Source organism: Palaemon carinicauda, chromosome 40 (assembly GCF_036898095.1).
Source record: "Palaemon carinicauda isolate YSFRI2023 chromosome 40, ASM3689809v2, whole genome shotgun sequence".
Classification (NCBI taxonomy): Eukaryota; Metazoa; Arthropoda; class Malacostraca; order Decapoda; family Palaemonidae; genus Palaemon; species Palaemon carinicauda.
In genome coordinates, this window is record NC_090764.1 from 46,633,557 (window position 1) to 46,653,018 (window position 19,462).

General features: G+C 41.4%; 2 protein-coding genes across 2 annotated transcripts in view; one reads left to right on the plus strand and one right to left on the minus strand.

Moving 5' to 3' along the window:
• The window catches only part of LOC137631754 (HEAT repeat-containing protein 1-like), a 622,900-nt gene that overhangs the window by 245,087 nt on the left and 358,351 nt on the right, over window positions 1–19,462 (minus strand). The window lies entirely within an intron of this gene.
• The window catches only part of LOC137631636 (HEAT repeat-containing protein 1-like), a 122,655-nt gene that overhangs the window by 12,287 nt on the left and 90,906 nt on the right, over window positions 1–19,462 (plus strand). Inside the window, exons 3-6 of the mRNA XM_068363509.1 lie at window positions 4,307–4,545; window positions 13,311–13,432; window positions 13,591–13,719; window positions 13,900–14,065. Coding sequence (XP_068219610.1) covers window positions 4,307–4,545; window positions 13,311–13,432; window positions 13,591–13,719; window positions 13,900–14,065 — 656 coding nt within the window. The remainder of the gene's footprint in view (window positions 1–4,306; window positions 4,546–13,310; window positions 13,433–13,590; window positions 13,720–13,899; window positions 14,066–19,462) is intronic.

Sequence of the window (19,462 nt, forward strand, 5' to 3'; positions counted from 1 at the left end):
CTCTCCCATGTACCGAGAGGAATCAAAGAGACAAGCCCTGAAACTAGAAGTGTCTCTTTTGCTAGAGAAGGGAGTGGTGGTGAAAGTCTCGGACCTTCATTCACCGGGGTTTTACAACCGCCTCTTCCTAGTACCGAAGAAGACAGGAGGTTGGAGACCGGTGCTAGACGTCAGTGCCCTGAACGTCTTTGTCACGAAGACAAAGTTTACCATGGAGACCACGAAATCAGTCTTAGCAGCGGTCAGAAAGGGAGACTGGATGGTCTCTCTCGACCTAAGAGACGCATACTTCCACATCCCCATTCACTCAGATTCCCAACCTTTTCTGAGGTTTGTTTTCGACAATGTGGTGTACCAGTTTCGGGCCCTGTGCTTTTGCCTAAGTCCTGCTCCTCTCGTGTTTACGAGGCTTATGAGGAATGTGGCAAAATTCCTCCATTTATCGGGAATCCGAGCCTCCCTTTACTTGGACGACTGGCTTCTCAGAGCCTCGTCCAGTCATCGCTGTCTGCAGGATCTGCATTGGACATTGAATCTGACCAAGGAATTGGGACTTTTGGTCAACATGGAAAAGTCCCAGCTGATTCCATCCCAAACTATACTGTATTTAGGGATGGAGATTCGCAGTCCAGTTTTTCGGGCTTTTCCGTCTGCCCCCCGAATAGAGCAAGCCCTGCTCATAATCCAACGGATGTTGAAGAGAGAACGTTGCTCAGTCAGGAATTGGATGAGTCTGGTAGGGACCCTATCATCCCTGGAGCAGTTTGTCTCGCTAGGAAGGCTACACCTTCGACCTCTCCAGTTCCATCTAGCTTTTCACTGGAAAAAGGACAAGACGCTAAAGGCGGTCTCAATCCCGATTTCCGAAACAGTAAAGACATGCCTGAATTGGTGGAACGACAATATCAATCTAAGATAGGGACTTCACCTAGCAGTTCAGAAACCAAACCACGTTCTATTCTCAGACGCATCGGATTTGGGTTGGGGTGCGACCCTGGACGGTCGGGAATGCTCAGGTCTGTGGACCTCAAGTCAGAGGAGCATGCACATCAATGGCAAGGAGCTTTTGGCAGTCCACCTGGCCTTGATGAACTTCGAGATTCTCCTTCGAAACAAAGTGGTGGAGATCAACTCGGACAATACCACAGCCTTGGCATACATTTCCAAGCAAGGAGGCACCCACTCCCTGACACTGTACGAGATCGCAAGGGACCTGCTCATTTGGTCAAGAGGTCGAGGCATCTCCCTGTTAACGAGGTTTATACAGGGCGACTTGAACGTCTTAGCAGATTGCCTCAGTCGGAAGGGTCAGGTAATTCCTACGGAATGGACCCTCCACAAGGACGTGTGCAAGAGGCTTTGGGCGACTTGGGGTCAACCCACCATAGACCTCTTTGCAACCTCGATGACCAAGAGACTTCCAATCTATTGCTCTCCAGTCCCAGACCCAGCAGCAATACATATAGACGCTTTTCTTCTAGATTGGTCTCATCTAGACCTATATGCATTCCCACCAATCAAGATTGTCAACAAGGTACTGCAGAAGTTTGCCTCTCACGAAGGGACAAGGTTGACGTTAGTTGCTCCCCTCTGGCCCGCGAGAGAATGGTTCACCGAGGTACTTCGATGGCTGGTAGACTTTCCAAGAAGTCTTCCTCTAAGAGTAGACCTGTTACGTCAGCCCCACGTAAAGCAGGTACACCAAGGCCTCCCCGCTCTTCGTCTAACTGCCTTCAGACTATCGAAAGACTCTCTAGAGCTAGAGGCTTTTCGAAGGAGGCAGCCAGTGCGATTGCAAGAGCGAGGAGAGCTTCTACCATTAGAGTATACCAATCGAAGTGGGAAATCTTCCGAAACTGGTGCAAGTCAGTATCTGTATCCTCGTCCAGTACCTCTGTAGCCCAAATCGCTGATTTTCTCTTACACCTGAGAAAGGCTCGCTCCCTTTCAGCTTCCACGATCAAGGGCTACAGGAGCATGTTGGCTTCGGTCTTCCGGCATAGAGGCTTAGATCTTTCCAACGATAAAGATTTACAAGATCTCCTTAAGTCTTTTGAAACCTCTAAGGAACGTCGTTTGGCTACTCCTGGATGGAACTTAGACGTGGTCCTAAGGTTCCTCATGTCAGACAGGTTTGAGCCATTACATTCAGCCTCCCTGAAGGATCTCACTCTTAAGACTCTTTTCCTGGTGTGCTTGGCCTCGGCTAAAAGAGTCAGTGAACTTCATGCCTTCAGCAAGAACATCGGTTTTTCTACAGAAAAAGCCACTTGTTCTCTTCAACTTGGTTTCCTGGCCAAGAATGAACTGCCTTCTCGTCCTTGGCCTAAATCTTTTGATATTCCTTGCTTATCAGAGATCGTAGGCAACGAACTAGAGAGGGTGTTATGTCCCGTTAGAGCTCTTAAGTTCTATTTAGCTCGTACTAAGCCATTACGAGGTAAATCTGAAGCGTTATGGTGTTCGGTTAAGAAACCATCCTTACCTATGTCAAAGAATGCTTTGTCATATTTTATCAGATTTTTAATACGAGAAGCCCATTCCCACTTGAATGAGGAAGACCGATCTTTGCTTAAGGTCAAGACGCACGAGATTAGAGCTATAGCAAGCTCCGTGGCCTTTAAGCAAAATAGATCTCTGCAAAGTATCATGGACGCGACCTTTTGGAGAAGCAAGTCAGTGTTCGCGTCATTTTACTTGAAAGATGTCCAGACTCTTTACGAGGACTGCTACACACTGGGTCCATTCGTAGCAGCGAGTGCAGTAGTGGGTGAGGGTTCTACCACTACACTTCCCTAATTCCAATATCCTTTTAATCTGTCTCTTGAAATGTTTTTAATATTGTTTTATGGGTTGTACGGAAGGCTAAGAAGCCTTTCGCATCCTGGTTGATTTGGCGGGTGGTCAAAGTCATTTCTTGAGAGCGCCCAGATTAGGGGTTTGATGAGGTCCTGTTGTATGGGTTGCAGCCCTTGATACTTCAGCTCCTGGAAGTCTTTCAGCATCCTAAGAGGATCGCTGGGCTTCGTGAGGAAGACAGACTTACAAGGCAGAGTAATCGTCTAAGTCAACTTCCTTACCAGGTACCTATATATTTTGGTTTTGTTATATTGATAACTGTCAAAAACTCTTAGCTTATACGCTGTAAACTTAATTAACTCTGGTCTCTACCCACCACCTTGGGTGTGAATCAGCTATTATATATTCACCGGCTAAGTTAAATATTTAAAAATGATATTTTAATTATAAAATAAATTTTTGAATATACTTACCCGGTGAATATATAAATTAAAGGCCCTCCCTTCCTCCCCAATAGAGACGCAGCGGGACGAGAAGAATTGAAGGGTTTGTTTACATGCAAGAGTGGTATCTGACCGATAGTTGGCGCTGGTGGGCACACCCGCAACCTTCATAGCGATCGCTCGCGAGTTTTTTGAGTGTGTTTTCTGTCGAGCCGCTGAGTAACAGCTATTATATATTCACCGGTTAAGTATATTCAAAAATTTATTTTATAATTAAAATATCATTTTACATAAAACAAACCATAATTCTAACTTTATAACCTGGAAGTTGATAGTTTAACTTAATGAACATCCTAACATCACTAAAATGTAGGGAGGAGGGGAGAAATGGGTAAAGACCAAATAAGTATTAAAATAATAGATTTTTTCATTTGAATTTCATTTATATTGAAGCTTACATGGTGTTTACCATGATTAATCCCACTCTCTTGGAGGTTGGTAAGTGAGGGAAAGAAACTAGATAAAAGTATCTTAAACGTAAATTCCCACCCTTCTTCCTACTCACTCATATTATCAAGAGATATGGATGATATTTAATTCAAAATTAAAAAGTATGAAAAGTATCTAGCATGGCAGTTCTGGGTTTCTTACTACTGTACTTACCACTAAAATGTCCCTTTCTTTTGTTAAGGGTATGTATTTATTAAAGGGAGAGAAAATGGGAAGAAAATTTAATTTTAAAGAAATGTATGGGTATCTGTCCAATAATCCAAACTTCTGGAGAAGCAATATGAACATCAGGTTAGAATAGAAATAAGAAAGTTTAGTATTGAACTTGAGGTTTTGTTTTATTGGAAAGTTGCCCTAGTTAAAAGCCTTCTCTTTATCTTGTATAGTGTATTGTAGTAAATAGGGGTTGATGGTTAAATAGCTTTTTGAGTACTCATTGCTTAGAAAGTTTACATACATTAATATTAAATTTCAAGATTTTTCAAGAAAATATTAAATCAACTTTTTCTACTCAAACTTTCATGGTTAATAATAACTTTATTTTTTCTATGCAGAAAGAAGACCCAGAAAGAATATTCCATTGAACTACAGAACTGGAAAAAGTTAGGTTTGATGCTAGAGACCATTGGTGTAATGTCGTCATTAGGTCGTCCATGGTTGTTGACCAATGTGTTATGCCAGTGCCTCCAACAGACTTTGACTTTGGACTCTGTTATCACTGAATCAGTCCAGCAACAGATATTATCAGCACTTTTACATCTGCTTCAGAAATCCAAAGAAGAATTAGGCAGAGGTAATAATTTTTACTTATTGCATGAACAGGCTTAGAGTGATTCACTACCATTTTAAAAGGATATGTTTTAGAAAGAAATATACTCCATTTCATCAGTTCTATATTTAAATGACTTTACTGCTTTTTAACCATTTGAGCCCTATTGGACTATTCAATGTCTGGATATTTTTAATCCCTTCGGTACCATTAGACGTACTTTACATCCAGTTATCACCAGATTTTTTCTCATTATTTATGCCTATGGAAATTTTACAAAATTCATAAAATTTTTATCAATAAAAAGGAAATTTATTCTGCTTTTGGATTAAAAGAATTATTTAGTCTGATTTATTAATAGTTTTTGTGCAAAAATGAATAAAATGAAATCTCCCTAAAAAGTACCTGGTGCTTAGTGCAAAAGTTTTTATAAGTGGTTGGCACTCAAAGGGTTAAGGAACAACATAAGGCAGTTAATGACACAGAGGCAAGTTTATCTAATTTTCAAAGTTTGGAACATCAGTTTTTATTTGTTTAACATCAACCCCACTTTTCTTTGTGGGTTTGTGGTAGGCTATTGGAAACATCCTTGTTTGGCATCTGTTGGACAGGAGTTTGAGAACTGCTCAAGCTCAATAGTTTCTAGTAGTGTCTGCAACCTCACGATCCTTTGGGAAGTCTACAAGTCTACCATCTCAGTCATTAGCAGCCATTTCCCGATCCCTCCTTAGTCCTAGCTTGATGGGGAAGGGCCTTGGGCACTGATCATATGTATAATATACTCAGTGTCCAGGGCATTGCCCTGTCCCTTGCCTCTGCCATTCATAAGCAGCCTTTAAGACTTCATTCTAATAATTTTTCATCCACAGGTTAACTTTATTACTTCACCAGTCATTTTTTAATCATTTCCTGGTGATTATTTTAGTTATTGCTGTTTCTTTTATGAATTTGTAAGAATTACACTTATTTCTGCTTCTAAAATGGTACTCCGGTTTATTTTTTAGATAAGTTTAGCTTGATATTCGGGGATAATAGTGTTTAAGTATGCTGTACTAATTTTTTTGTTTTCTCAGGACAGGGTCATTGGTATAAAAAGCTATGGTGATTAATGATTATTAGATTAGACTAATTCACTTGCTTGTTCAAGGTAATACATACTTTGTTTCACCAGGTAAAGTTTGTGTTATTATGATTTGGTTATTTAAAAAGCTCAAATGATGACTTCTGGCTTTGAATTTTAGAAATTCAGATTATTGTAATTTTTGCTGGGAGAATGCCTGTTTCATGTTATAGGGATTGTTTTTTTTTATTTTGAAAGCAGTTTCTTTATTGCTGAAAAGTCCTTATTATTTATTTACTCAAGCCCTTCTGGTCCCGTAGGCAACCCTTTTCTCGCTAGGTACCTATATATTTGATTTTCCTTAAAAAATCTAGGGAAAGATATATACAGTAGGTTAGTATCCCGTTATATTTTACTATTCCCTCTGATTTTCTGAGGAACAAGTTATCAGTTATTTTATTACTGTATAGTATATAGTATCTGTGAATACTGTAAAAGTTTGATGCGTTTCTCTGAATTTTTTTGCTCATTAAGAGTCTTTGTCTGCTCATTTATACGTGCAATTTTTATGTTATGATTACGCTGAAAGATGCATAAATTGTCAGAGAAGATAACTAAATAGAACAAAATCTTAAAATAGGCCCAGAAAAAAAAGACAAACAATAATATATCATGTTAGCCAGTCTTGCTTGTTTATGCATTTAGTACATGTGTGTGTAGGGAGTGACATTTTTTTATTTGAGGAGAAGGTTCACCATTGGTAAGTAAATAACCTGAAATAAAATTATCAGTAAAAGCTCATTTGTTCCAACATGAAGTACTTACCCCGAACTACTTTCTTTGGAGTATCTGGGATCTCCTTCCCATCCGACCAGAGTTTTGTGTAGTTTATCCTAAACCCATTTTCTATGAGGAGTAACCTCAGGCGGAGTGATACGCACCCTGAGGCTAACCCCAGGTCAGAGAGCATGCTTGCTCAGGTCTCAACCTCCAGTAAGTTCTCTGGTCGCGTCGCGATATCATCTCGCCGCTCTCGTAATCCCAGTGTGACTTTGTGTGTCCCTGACCCCTTAGTGTCTCACGCGGTGCCCATGTGGTCCCCTTGTGCTTTCCCTGTGCGTGCTTGTGTCTCGTGGTGCTTTCTCCTGCCTCATGGAGCATCCCCGCCATTGTCCTGGGCCTATGGCCGGTAAATCGTGTGGAGCGTTCCTCTCGAAACCCGAAGTTGACCTGCACTCCTTGTGTTCCTCGTGCAGGGGCAGCGTTTGTTCCCCTTCCACCACGTGTCCGGAGTGCGAGTCATGGAATGAGGTGCAGTGGGTGCGGTATAGCACCAAGAAGAAGAAGGCGGCGAAGAAGTCGCCTAAAAAGCCGAGCGTCCCTTCCTCCCTTGCTTCGCCGGGCGTCTCGTCGGACCGAGCTTCCCTTTCACCCTTCCCTACCCAGAGTAGGGGACGAGGTAACTCCGTTGCGGGGAAGAGGCTCGCGGCCGACCCTTTCCCAAGAGTCTGACCTTCAAGATAGTGGGATTGTGGTGTCGTTCCAGGCGAGTGAGGGGCCTGAGGGAGGGGCGGGAGTGTGTACGGGAGACGGAGTCCTGGTGCAAGCAGGTCACGTCTCCTCGGATGACCCCATGTGGAGGAAAAATGTACCTAATTCTTCTCCAGCCTCTTGGGCGTGTTTTTCAGGCACTTCTGCAGCCGAGGGCGACGTCGAGAAGGAGCTTTCACCGTCGTCAGACACCACTGCGTGGGTTCCCCCCAAGACGCCTTTCAGGTCACCGCTGAGGATGGAGGAAGGCTTCGGGACCTGGTCCTCCACGGAATAGCCTCCACGCTCCCCCCCAGCGCCGTCGGCCATATTCCCGGAGGTGTTTCTACAGGCGTCGCCGTCCAAGGAGCGTCGAAGGAACCCCCCTACACCAGCGAGGGAGTCGAGGTCATCGAAGAGGGCCTACAAGTCTTCGGTCTCCTCAGTGGAGGAGCTTTCCTGCTCTTTGGAGGACGAGGCGCTGAGGAAGCTCAGGAGACGGCGGGAGAAGTCCTGCAGGAAGCTGTCGCGCTCTCGCTCTCGCTCTTGCTCTAGATCGCGCCACGAGAGTCGGCGCCCAGGATCCCCCAGGAGGAAGTGGAAGAAAAGTGCTTCCCCGTACGGGGAGTGGGTGATGATTCACCGTGACAGGCTGCTGGAGTTAGCTGCGGCGCCCGAGGACGCGCTCCCCAAATAGATACTCATCCGGCAGCTGTGGCAACCGACGGAGGGATCCATCCTTGCAGGTTCCAGTCGACAGGCGTAAGTCCGCGAAGGTTCCGGCTCCATCCGCCCAGCGGAGAGAGTCGCCCCTTCGGTCTGGCAGCCGAGTCCTGACCTCAAAAGCCCACCTAGCTCGTCACGAGCGTGACCTACGGCTCCCCTCGGCGGGCAGGCCCGCAGATATGAGGACCTCCGGAAAGAGTGATGGACCTAGGACGGAGGCCTCTGATGTGCGACAACGCCACGGTGGTAGCTTACATAAAGAAACAGGGAGGCCTAAGGTCGAAGGAGCTGTGCGTCCTCACGTTAGAACTTTTGGAGTGTGCCGAAGTGGAGCAGATCAGAATCTCGGCAAGGTTCATTTCAGGGAAAAGGAACGTCCTCGCTGACGGCCTCAGCAGGATGGGGCAAGTGGTAGGGTCCGAATGGTCTCTGCACCCGGGAGTAGCCAGAACCGTCATTCAAAAATGGGGTTCTCCGGTGATGGACCTCTTCGCAACAAGGCTGAACACACAACTCCCCGTGTTCTGTTCTCCTGTGCCAGACCCAAAAGCGGCGTTCGAGGACGCCTTCCAACATCCTTGGGACAATCTCGACGTGTACGCTTTTCCCCCCTTCGGGATGCTCAGGCAGGTCCTCAACAGAGTAAGAAGGGCGGACAACCTGTGGATGACTTTGGTAGCGCCCTGGTGGCCGGAGAGAGAATGGTTCGTGGACCTAAGGGAGTTAGCACAACATCCGCCCTGGCCCCTTCCGGACAGGCCAGACCTTCTCCGGCAACCACACTTCCAAAGATTCCACGAGAACCCTCGGTCCCTTCGCTATCACGCGTGGAGGTTATCGAGCGCCTCCTGAGGAGGGAGGGCTATTCGTCGAGTACAACAACGAGGATGTCGGGCTACCTGAGTCGATCATCAGCAGCGGTCTACCAGGCTCAGTGGGCCACTTTTACCAAATGGTGCACCGCTATGGACATCAGGCCCCTGAAGGCCTCCATTCCGCAGATAGCGGACTTCCTAGTTTACCTCAGGGACGTGGTCAACATGTCCATCCTGGCCATCAAGGGAGTCCGCGCTGCTCTAGGCCAAGTTTATCTCCTGAAGGGCATAGACCTGGGTAACTCCAGACATATCTCAATGCTCATTAAAAGTTTTGAACAATCATGCCCCCCGCAAGCTGTGAAGGTTCCACAATGGGACGTGGCAAGGGTCCTGAAAATGTTATCCGAACCCCCGTTCGAGCCCCTGAAAGACATCGTGGACAGGGATCTCACTCTCAAGACAGTTTTCTTGCTGACGTTGGCTTCAGCTAAATGGGTGGGCGAGATCCATGGGCTGTCCTACGAAGTGGCTCACTCGAAAGGTTGGCGGGAAGTCACGTTCAAGTTTGTCCCTTCCTTAGTAGCGAAGACCCAAAATCCTGCCGTGTGGGACCCCAGGTTTGTAGGTTTCTCAATTCCGGCAATCCCCCGGTCGGACGACTCGAAGGATTTGCACCTGTGCCCTGTCAGGGCGTTGAGGAAACACTTGGAGAGGATAGCCAGACTCCGGCCCGAGATCAAAAGCCTTTTTGTTTCCACAGGCCTCGTGAAGAAGCCAGTCTCGAAAAATACTATCTCCTTCTGGTTGCGGCAGGTCATCATCAGGGCCTACAGTAAGGCAGGAATGCCCCTGCTGGGAAAGCCCAGGCCCTATGACATTAGGGGCCTTAGTACTACATTGGCTTTCGAGAAGAATATGGCAGTGGGCCAGATCCTCAGGGCAGGCACTTGGGTTAACCGTCTACCTTCACGGCTCACTATTTGAAGGACTATTCAAGAAAATCCCTGGACGGGTTCTCGATAGATACCGTCGTTTCCGTGCTCCAAACGGTTCAAAGGTATAGCCTTAGTGATAACCGCGGGTAACAAGCACAAGAGACACAGGTTCGTTCCTTAAACCCCCTTGTACTTTCTTCCCCTTTTTCCGCTTCAAGTGGACTCTGAGAGGGCCCTGAGCCAGAGACAAGTACCTCAACGGGGGGAGGTCATGTCCCCTAGGATTTCTTGCTCAGGTGAGTTTCTTAGACACTAAGATGGGTTTTTGTGTAGTTTCCTCTCGATCGATTTTCAATGGGGTCAACACGACCTAGCCTCTTTTCTAGGTCTCTGGATATTCCTCAGCACGGTCTCAAGAACTTTTTAGGGCCACGCCCACCTCCTAAAGTATAACTCTCCTAAGAAAGTAGTTCGAGGTAAGTACTTCGTGTTGGAACAAATCACAAATTTTAAGTAATTTGTATTTTTCCTAACAATACTTACCTCGAACTACTTTCGGGTAATGGCCCACCCTGCCTTCCCCGAGTGTCGCCTGGTATTCTTGGAGACCTTAGCTACCAAGAACTTACTGGAGGTCGAGACCTGAGCAAGCATGCTCTCTGACCCAGGGTTAGCCTCAGGGCGCATATCACTCCGCCTTAGGTTACCCCTCATAGAAAATGGGTTTAGGGTAAACTATACAAAACTCTGGTCGGATGGGAAGGAGATCCCAGATACTCCTAAGAAAGTAGTTTGAGGTAAGTACTGTTAGGAAAAATACAAATTACTTAAAATTTGTGATATTTTTACATGAGTTTATTCAGTCTATCTCCATTAAAAAAGGAAGCCTGATTTCTCAAAATATGAAATTTTCTGAGAAAAATTATATTACTTATTTCAATATTGACTTTTTTTTTTTATTAATAAAACAGGAAATTTTTTAGGTTACATTATATACAGTAACACAAGCTAAAACAAAAAATACATATTCAAAATACTGACCTTTAAAAGTAACATATATTGTAAGTATATAAAGTATACTTATAAAAAATTGTAATTCTAAGATAATTTTATTTGTGCATTTTGTGTATAAATTATCTTTCAAATAGTTTTTAAATAGAATAATCAGTTGAGAAACAAAATAGTAGATAGAGTAAAAACTAGTCCGAAACAATATTGTTTAATGGGTCTCATTCACACTCCTTAACCATTTTTGACATGACAGTATTTTGGTAATAGATACCAGTGCCAACAATTTAAATAATTATGTATTTTTGATCAGGAATTTATTATTTTTGAATTATGATTAAAGTGATTTGTAATGAATTTACACCTGCAACTTAGTATTTGAATGAAAACCATCAATGAATTTAAGGGGGGGTGGTGTTTGTCCGGAAGGAAAAGAATGTTAAATGACATGGCTTTCTTCGGGCAGGCAGTATTTTTCTACCTTAGGAATAAAATGAAGAAAAAACTAATCTGGAAAAACTGTCACTGTGACGACCAAGGATTTGGAGTTACTCATCCTTACAATGGAAAAAGAGCCCATAGCTATGATTTTGATTGTGGGTTCTCTGAATGGGACAACTGTGCTTCAAGTTTTCAGAGGCATTGCCACCAAGTAGCAGTTAACCTGCATATGTCTTCTTTAAATATAAACATTTACTTTTCTTCTATAGATATGTATGATCTGAGAGCTATTGTCATCCAGTGTAATCCTGTTTCATCAACATTAAAATCTTGCCCTCAATAATTTTCACCAATGTTTCAGCAAATTTCTGGACAGATACTTCACCAGTAGGCGCTGTCTCAATAGTTACTTTTTAAATTGTGAAGATTGACTGCCTCAAAACAATGAAACCTCCCATGACTTGCACTAAAGGATGTGCCCTCTGATGTGCCTCCATGTTTGATTTTCTAGCCCTCAAAAAGATTTGTAGCATATTCTTAGATATTATTATTATTATTGTTATTATTATTATTATTATTATTATTAATTATTATTATTATTATTACTTGCTAAGTCATAACCCTAGTTGGAAAAGCAGAATGCTATAAGCCCAGGGAGTCCAACAGGGAAAATAGCCCAGTGAGGAAAGGAAACAAGGAAAAATAAAATATCTTGAGAGTAACAACACCAAAATAAATATCTCCTATATAAACTATAAAAAACTTTAACAAAACAAGAGGAAGAGAAATATGATAGAATAGTGTGCTTGAGTGTACCCTCAAGCAAGAAAACTCTAACCCAATACAGTGGAAGACCATGGTACAGAGGCTATGGCACTACCCAAGACTAGAGAACAAAGGTTTGATTTTGGATTGTCCTCCTAGAAGAGTTGCTTACCATAGCTAAATAGTCTCTTCTACCCTTATCAAGAGGAAATTGGTCACTGAACAATTACAATGCAGTTGTTAACCCCTTGAGAGAAGAAGAATTGTTGGGTAATCTCAGTGTTGTCAGGTGTATGAGGACAGAGGAGAATCTGTAAAGAATAGGCTAGACTATTCAGTATGTGTGTAGACAAAGGGAAAATTAACCATAACCAGAGAGAATGATCCAATGTAGTACTGTCTAGCCAGTCAAAAGACCCCATAACTCTTTAGCGGCAATATCTCAACGGGTGGCTGGTGCCCTGGCCAACCTACTACCTACACTTAAGAGGCACTCAACATTGATACCTATCTTGAATCCTAATTCTTAGAATTACCTCTATTTTTTAGATCACTTTTCAAAATTTCATAGAAATAAGTGTTGCTTGTATTGATACTCATGTTCATTTTTTTCCTTGTTCTTAATAATCAGGATGATTATAGATTTAATGTTATACAATCATGCAACATCAGCCCCGTTGGTTTTTTTATTTCAATCTAATTTGTTGTTGTTTTTTATTTAGAATAGTGTACAAACTCCTTGCAAAAGAATTACTACCTTTTGATAAAGCCCCCAGCTATATTGTAGTTGCATTCTATATGCGGCAAAGGACTAGTAATACTAACTAACCTACCACGTTGCTATGGGATTTGAAATTCTACAACTAATTTTCAATTTGCACATACTATGATGATTTTTGAGAGAATGGAAAATGGCTGTCTGCTAAAGAAGGTGATGAATGCAAGAGTTGATGGGAGAAGTACAAGAGGAAGGCCAAGGTTTGGGTGGATGGATGGAGTGAAGGAAGCTCTGGGTGATAGGAGGATTGATGTGAGAGAGGCAAGAGAGCGTGCTAGAAATAGAAATGAATGGCGAGCGATTGTGACGCAGTTCTGGTAGGCCCTGCTGCTTCCTCTGATGCCTTAGATGACCGCGGAGGTAGCAGCAGTAGGGGATTCAGCATTATGAAGCTTCATCTGTGGTGGATAATGTGGGAGGGTGGGCTGTGGCACCCTAGCAGTACCAGCTGAACTCGGTTGAGTCCCTTGTTAGGCTGGGAGGAACGTAGAGAGTAGAGGTCCCCTTTTTTGTTTTGTTTCATTTGTTGATGTCGGCTACCCCCCAAAATTGGGGGAAGTGCCTTGGTATATGTATGTATGTATGATGATGATTTTTAATTTCTTGTACATATTTGGATTGCTGAAAGCTCTGAAATTGAAGGTTCGAGTGTTGTATTTTTACTGTACTTTGGAGAACAGTTATACGTATTTGAAATAAACACTCATAAATTTTTACTTGTATTCCAGAAACAAGTAAAAATGTGAAGTTGAATGTGGAGTTGATTGTACAATGCATACGTTCTTCTGTTAGTCCTGATACCCACCGCCGAGCAATGCTGATTCTTTCTTTAGTTGCTGACATTTTCCCGGTAAGTTTTATGAAATTCTCAAATAATATTTTTCATTTGACTTATAATGAATTTGCTTATAGTTATGTCTTTGTTTATACTGAATTGTCATAATTCTCATTATACACTAGAAATATTTTGTATTATATTTTATGCTCGTATTCTGTCTTTCTCTGCAGGATGTGGTTTTGCATAATATGATGTCAATTTTCACCTTCATGGGTACTTCCCTTTTGAGGCGTGATGATTCATATTCATTTCAAGTCATCCATCAAACTATAAAAAACATTGTCCCTGTGCTGATAAAGGTATGTATTTATTGGATTTGTATAAATTTTAGGCAATAATCCCATATTGCTTAAGTATAGCATTTTTTATTTTTCATATTTTGATTTGAAATAAAAGTATTCTTGTTGAAATTTGCATTATATGTTATGTTTATAACAAGAGGAAGTTATCTATTTATGTTGAATTTATTCATTTTCCAGTGTGAAAGTGGATCAGAGGAGTTGTTGTTCAAGCTTGCAAATGTATGTCAGGTGTTTTTTGATGCATTTCCTGACCTTCCAGAGCACCGTCGTTTACCTTTATTCATTCAGCTTGCCAATACAATCGAGGTCAAAAATAACCTATGGATTTTACTAGCACTGATGGGTATGTGTTTTGTTTTGCATGTCAAGTTTATTATGAATTCTATCTGTCATAAACTACATGTGAAATTCATTATTAATTCTATTTCAAACTATGGTAAGTTGGATTCACAGCTGTTAATTTAACATTTTTATGCTAAGGTATCAAGAGCTTCATAAGATTCAGTTTCTAACATTTGGTAACCATGGTAATAAATGTGATGTACTGAAATAAAAATTTTTGTACCATTTGACCAAGAACTTGATGCTCTTAATTCTAAATAGCAAATGGGAGATTTTGAAAAAACTTTAAACTTATCAAAGGCAATGGTTTTCAGTTTTCACCCAGCTCTGTATATAATGGAGGGTAATTCTAGATTACATGTAGTATTCACCAAAAACCAAGAAGAGAATACTTTTAAACGGGTGTGAGTTTCAGTTGTTATTATTATTATTATTATTATTATTATTATTATTATTATTATTATTATTATTATTATTATTATTATTATTATTATTTGCTAAGCTACAACTCTAGTTGAAAAAGAAGGTTCCTTCAAGGCAATGTGCTCCAACAGGGAAAATAGCCCAGTGAAGAAAGAATATAAGGAAATAAATAAACTAGATATAAGAAGTAATAGATAAAGATATTAATTTAAGATCAGTAACAACATGAAGTAAACCTGTTCAACTTGAAAATATTCACTGCAAGTTTGAACTTCTGAAGTTCCACAGATTCAACAACCAGATTAGGAAGATCATTCCACAATCTGGTAACAGCTGCAATGAACAATAGATTGCAAAGAGTGGTAGTTGGTGAGCACTAAAGAGAGTATAAAAATGTAATGTTTGGTGTTCCTTTGGTTAGTGTTCTTGGTTCTGAAAGCATCAGAGTTTTAAAGATCAGTTACCAATTCTCCAACAAGTACTAAAAGAACCTCTTCATGCTAAGCTGCAGAAAATAGCAGACAACTTAGGTACTGATAAATCAGCAGTCTTTATTAAACAAAGGAAAAATACCATTTGGGCCTGCACTTCCATAAGCACCAAGGTCTCTCAAGGGAATTGAGTTTACAGGACAGAAAAACTAAACTAGTTGATTTAGCCTCAGGAAAACAGGATTACGAAGATCGAATTTCTCATTACTCTGCTTACTGTCAAACACATCAGCTATAAGGGTTGCCTTTTCCTTTGGACAGTGAGTGACAGAGCCATCTGATTTAAGTAAAGGAGGAACTATACCAAAGAGTGCAGATTTAAAGGTAGCCCACCTCTTATGTTCTTGGATTGTACCAGAAGGGGTTACTTTTATGGTGAGATTGCATTCCTTTTTAATTGAAGCATAAACTGTGAGTAACAGGTCTTAGCTAAGTATACAGTAGTTATTCCAAGTCAGATCTTATCTGTCACTCTTACAAAGCCTCCTGCTTATTCAAATAAGGATGTCTAAAATAATCAATGAACCAGGGTACATCTCTCAATCCGTATTTTAGCACACGATAAGGGGTACGCCCATCACTTATGTTGACAAAATTCTCATTCAAAAGAACTACAGGCTCAACACTTTTATATAATTGTGAACATTTCAAGCCCAAAAGATCACTCAAATTGCCATTCCAGTCTGCTTGAGATTTTATATGTATCTTATATGAGTAAGACTCATCAGGGACTGGCTGCTCAGTCTTAATTAATAGAGGAATTAAGGCATGATCAGATGTCCTAACTGGAGAACCAACCTTACTCATTATAATGCCAAGGGAGTCGGTGTATATTAAGTCCAAGTTGTTACCAGACCTAGCTCTATTTATGATTTTCCCATTGCCGGATTCAGAGGAAAAGTCCAAAGCCTTAAGCCTTGGTAATGAGTAGAAATGAAATTTAACCGCTCCCTATGGTGAGCGTTAAAATCACCAACAAGAACAAAAGAGGCCTTTCTATCATCTTGTATCTTAGCCATAATGGTAAGAAAACAAAGATAGAATCATCCAAGTCTGAATTCCAGTAGATCGAACACTCCACAACATTTATCAGAGATGCACATATGTTTGGTATGTCATAACTTTCCATAATATTCTAAAGTATTTGAAAAATATCTTTTTTCTTTGGCCACTCCTTATGTACACATTTTGGAGTCGTGGGTGTAATCTTAACCTTTCAATTCTAGTTTACTGTAGCGCAATATTTGTAAACAGATTTTTACCAACATAATTGAAAATACTGTAATCCCACTAAAACAACTATTTGAATCCTATTACTTAGTTTGGTGGTTAAAAATATCTGCTTTTATTTAGATCACTATGACAAAAAGGCCCATATAATTCCCGACGAGTAGTTTTCCTGTCTAAACTTTGATTTACCATTTTTGATTTCTCATTTTCTGTATTTTACTAATTTTAATTTCTCACTGTCTGTATTTTACCAAATTTGATTTCTCATTTTCTGCATTATTAATTCTGGTACCAATTTCTAACCTCCAGTCATAACTTTTTTTTTCAGTCATGTGACTTTCTCTTGGCCAATTCCAGTTCCTATACAAGCTTCTCCCCAACTAACTGCATCACATATTTGAAAGTTCTTGAATTTGTATTTAAGGAACATATCCATAATAACAGCGTCCACAAATAATGGCCCTTTCCCCTTTGGAAGAAACAAGTGTTAATGGTGTTTTTACAAGTATTTTGAATGGTTTTGATGTTAATTTTTTTAAAGTTTTATTGATGGCTCAATGTAGGAGTTATGTTTGAAAAACCAGTTTTTCAATATTTAACTTAGCCGGTGATTATATAAGCTGCAACTCTGTTGCTCGACAGAAAACTCTACGTTAAAAATCCGCCAGCGATCGCTATGCAGGTAGGGGGTGTACTTCAACAGCGCCATCTGTCGTGCAGGTACTCAGTACTCAATGTAAACAAAGAACTCAATTTTCTCTCTGTCGGGCTACCGGCAAGACCTACTAATTCGCTGTTGCTAACTGGATTTGTTTTCACAACTATTTGGTGAAGTACACTATTCTAGTTTTGAGCTTTTGCTATGCAGGTGTTTTATCTTCATCTCAAAACTTGAACTCGTTTTGGATAGATTTAATTATGGTGACAAAGAGAGTATGGACTTTCTTTCACTTTTAAATGGCCGACCCTTCCCTTAGACGGAAGTGTGTTTAGGTTTTTAGTAATTATCTTATCACGTTATAGATCTATATATTTTATATCTCTCCGCCTTTATTAGGCCTCTTCGATTAACTTTCCATTTATTATAAACAAATAAGAATAAATTTTAATGTTTTGTTTATATGCGACCTTTCCTGATAGTAGGCGGTCCTAACTTGGAACCGAAGTTAATCAACGTTGAGCCCTTTATATCGTAATTAGCTTTTAAAGAATTTAAAACTTTTTAAATGTAATATTTTATGAAAGAATTTCTTTGATAGTCTTCATACTGTTTTCAAAGATGAACTAACGTTTAGTTTTTTATGCTACGCAGTTGTTGACGTTCAGGACGTTCAACATGCGCTCTATCGTTACGATAGAGAGAGAGTGTATCACGGTTTCACTTTGCAGTAAGAGTAAATCGATTCTAACGTTTTGTTCATTCTTTCTTAGCTTAAATGTTTTAAATTCTAATTTAAAGGAACTTTTTATTTGAAAAACCTTTCAGTTTTTTCCTTTAGTCAAATAACATGTTTTTTTTTTGACGAAATATAATTGGGCTCTTCTCTTAGGTGCGAAATCAAGAGAGAAAGAGAGAGAGAGAGATAGAGACGGAGGGAGAGAGAGGAGAGAAAACGTTCCGTTCAAGCGGGTAACGTTGTTCTCGTGTTACTCTCGTCCCTAGTCTCTGTACGGGGAGGAAGGATAAAACGTTTTTAGGTTTTTATTCTCGTCCCCAGGCTATGTGCGGTGAGAGATTGAAAACGTAGTTATATGAACTAGTGTTTAGTCTCTTTCCCAGCCACTGATTTTTCTTTTTATCTTAAAATATGTTTTCTGTTTTTTGCTGGTATTATGAACTTGCATTATACGACTTATTTTGCAATTACTACCTTTTAATGAAGGGTAGAATTGCGTGTTTCAGGTAGAAATAAGTGCAAAACAGAAAATCGAAGTGATAAAGTGATATGCGCAAAGTGTTACAGTGTTGCGTCCGAGGCGCAAAGTGTTACAGTGTTGCGTCCGAGGGTTCGTCTGTTCGTGCCTGTCGTTCACCTAGTCCGGGACCTCTTGCAAGCTCCCAAGCCCAGGGGAGAAGTAATGTCGAACGACTTATGGGTTCGAGAGGCCTTGACCAACGAACAGACGTTTTCCCTCTATGGTATCGGGTGTTTCTTACCAAGATCTCCCCTACCATAAGACGAGAGATACGTTGTTTCTCCTCGCCATCCGTAGGCTTTTCGCATAAGAAACCTGTCCCAAGGTTTCGAAGCCCTTAAGCGAAAGTCAGTCCTTTCAGGACAGGTCCAGCGTCCTGGTTACAGCCATTAGGACAGCTCTGACCCTATGCAGTCATTGGATAACTGCTCGCCGCCTAACAAAAGCGTAACACAGACTTCGAAAGTCTTTTTTTGTAGGCAAAGTGTTGCGGTCACAGACGTTACCCTCGTCTATTACCACAACTATTTCCGTTGATCCTTTACATGCAGTATATGCTTGCCTCCCTTATGGAAGACTATTCTGCCGATTAGTCCGTTGAGTCTAGCCGTTTATCTCATCGATATCCTGGCTTTCAGCCAACCTAACGTTCCTTTGTGCTTACTGTTGACGTTGGCGTAGCCTAGTCACGTCAGTCAGGTTGTTTAGAACCACACTCGATGCGGTCTCGTGTGGTTTTTCAGCCGCATTTGGACGTTAGGCCACTGGCTGATGCTCCTGTTGACGTTCTAGACGTTCACTAACAATCGGCGTTGACTTGTTTTGACGCTGTGCGTCAACCTCCGCATTCTAGAGTTGTTTTGACTGCTCAGTCTAGGCAGTCAAAGCTGTCTCGAGTGGACGCTGTACGTCCTCACGCACCTGTTGTGGTTGACAGTTCAGTTGTTGACAGTTCACAGACTGTCAAGCAGTTACATGACGTTGCGTTCTGGTCCGCTACTAATGCACCAGTGAGAGACTCAGCTTTTATCGGACAAGGTTCCTGTAGATGAGGAAGTGGCTGTTCTCCCTCCTACTGATATTCCCTTGAGGACTCTGTCAGATGGAGAGGAGCCTTAAGCTGCTTAGCCTCCTATGGACTTTAATTAAATCATGATGATTTTTTTAAGGATCTTCGTCCGGATCTTGTAACTGCTGCTCCTCGTTCGCCTAAACGTCAGAGCTTACACTAGGCCTAGCTACTTCGAAGCCGTTGTTTTTAAGCTAGTGCTCTCTCGCTCTCCTAGAGAGCGTTACGTTGGCTAGGCGACTGGTTTTTCACCAGGAGGAGTTTGGGG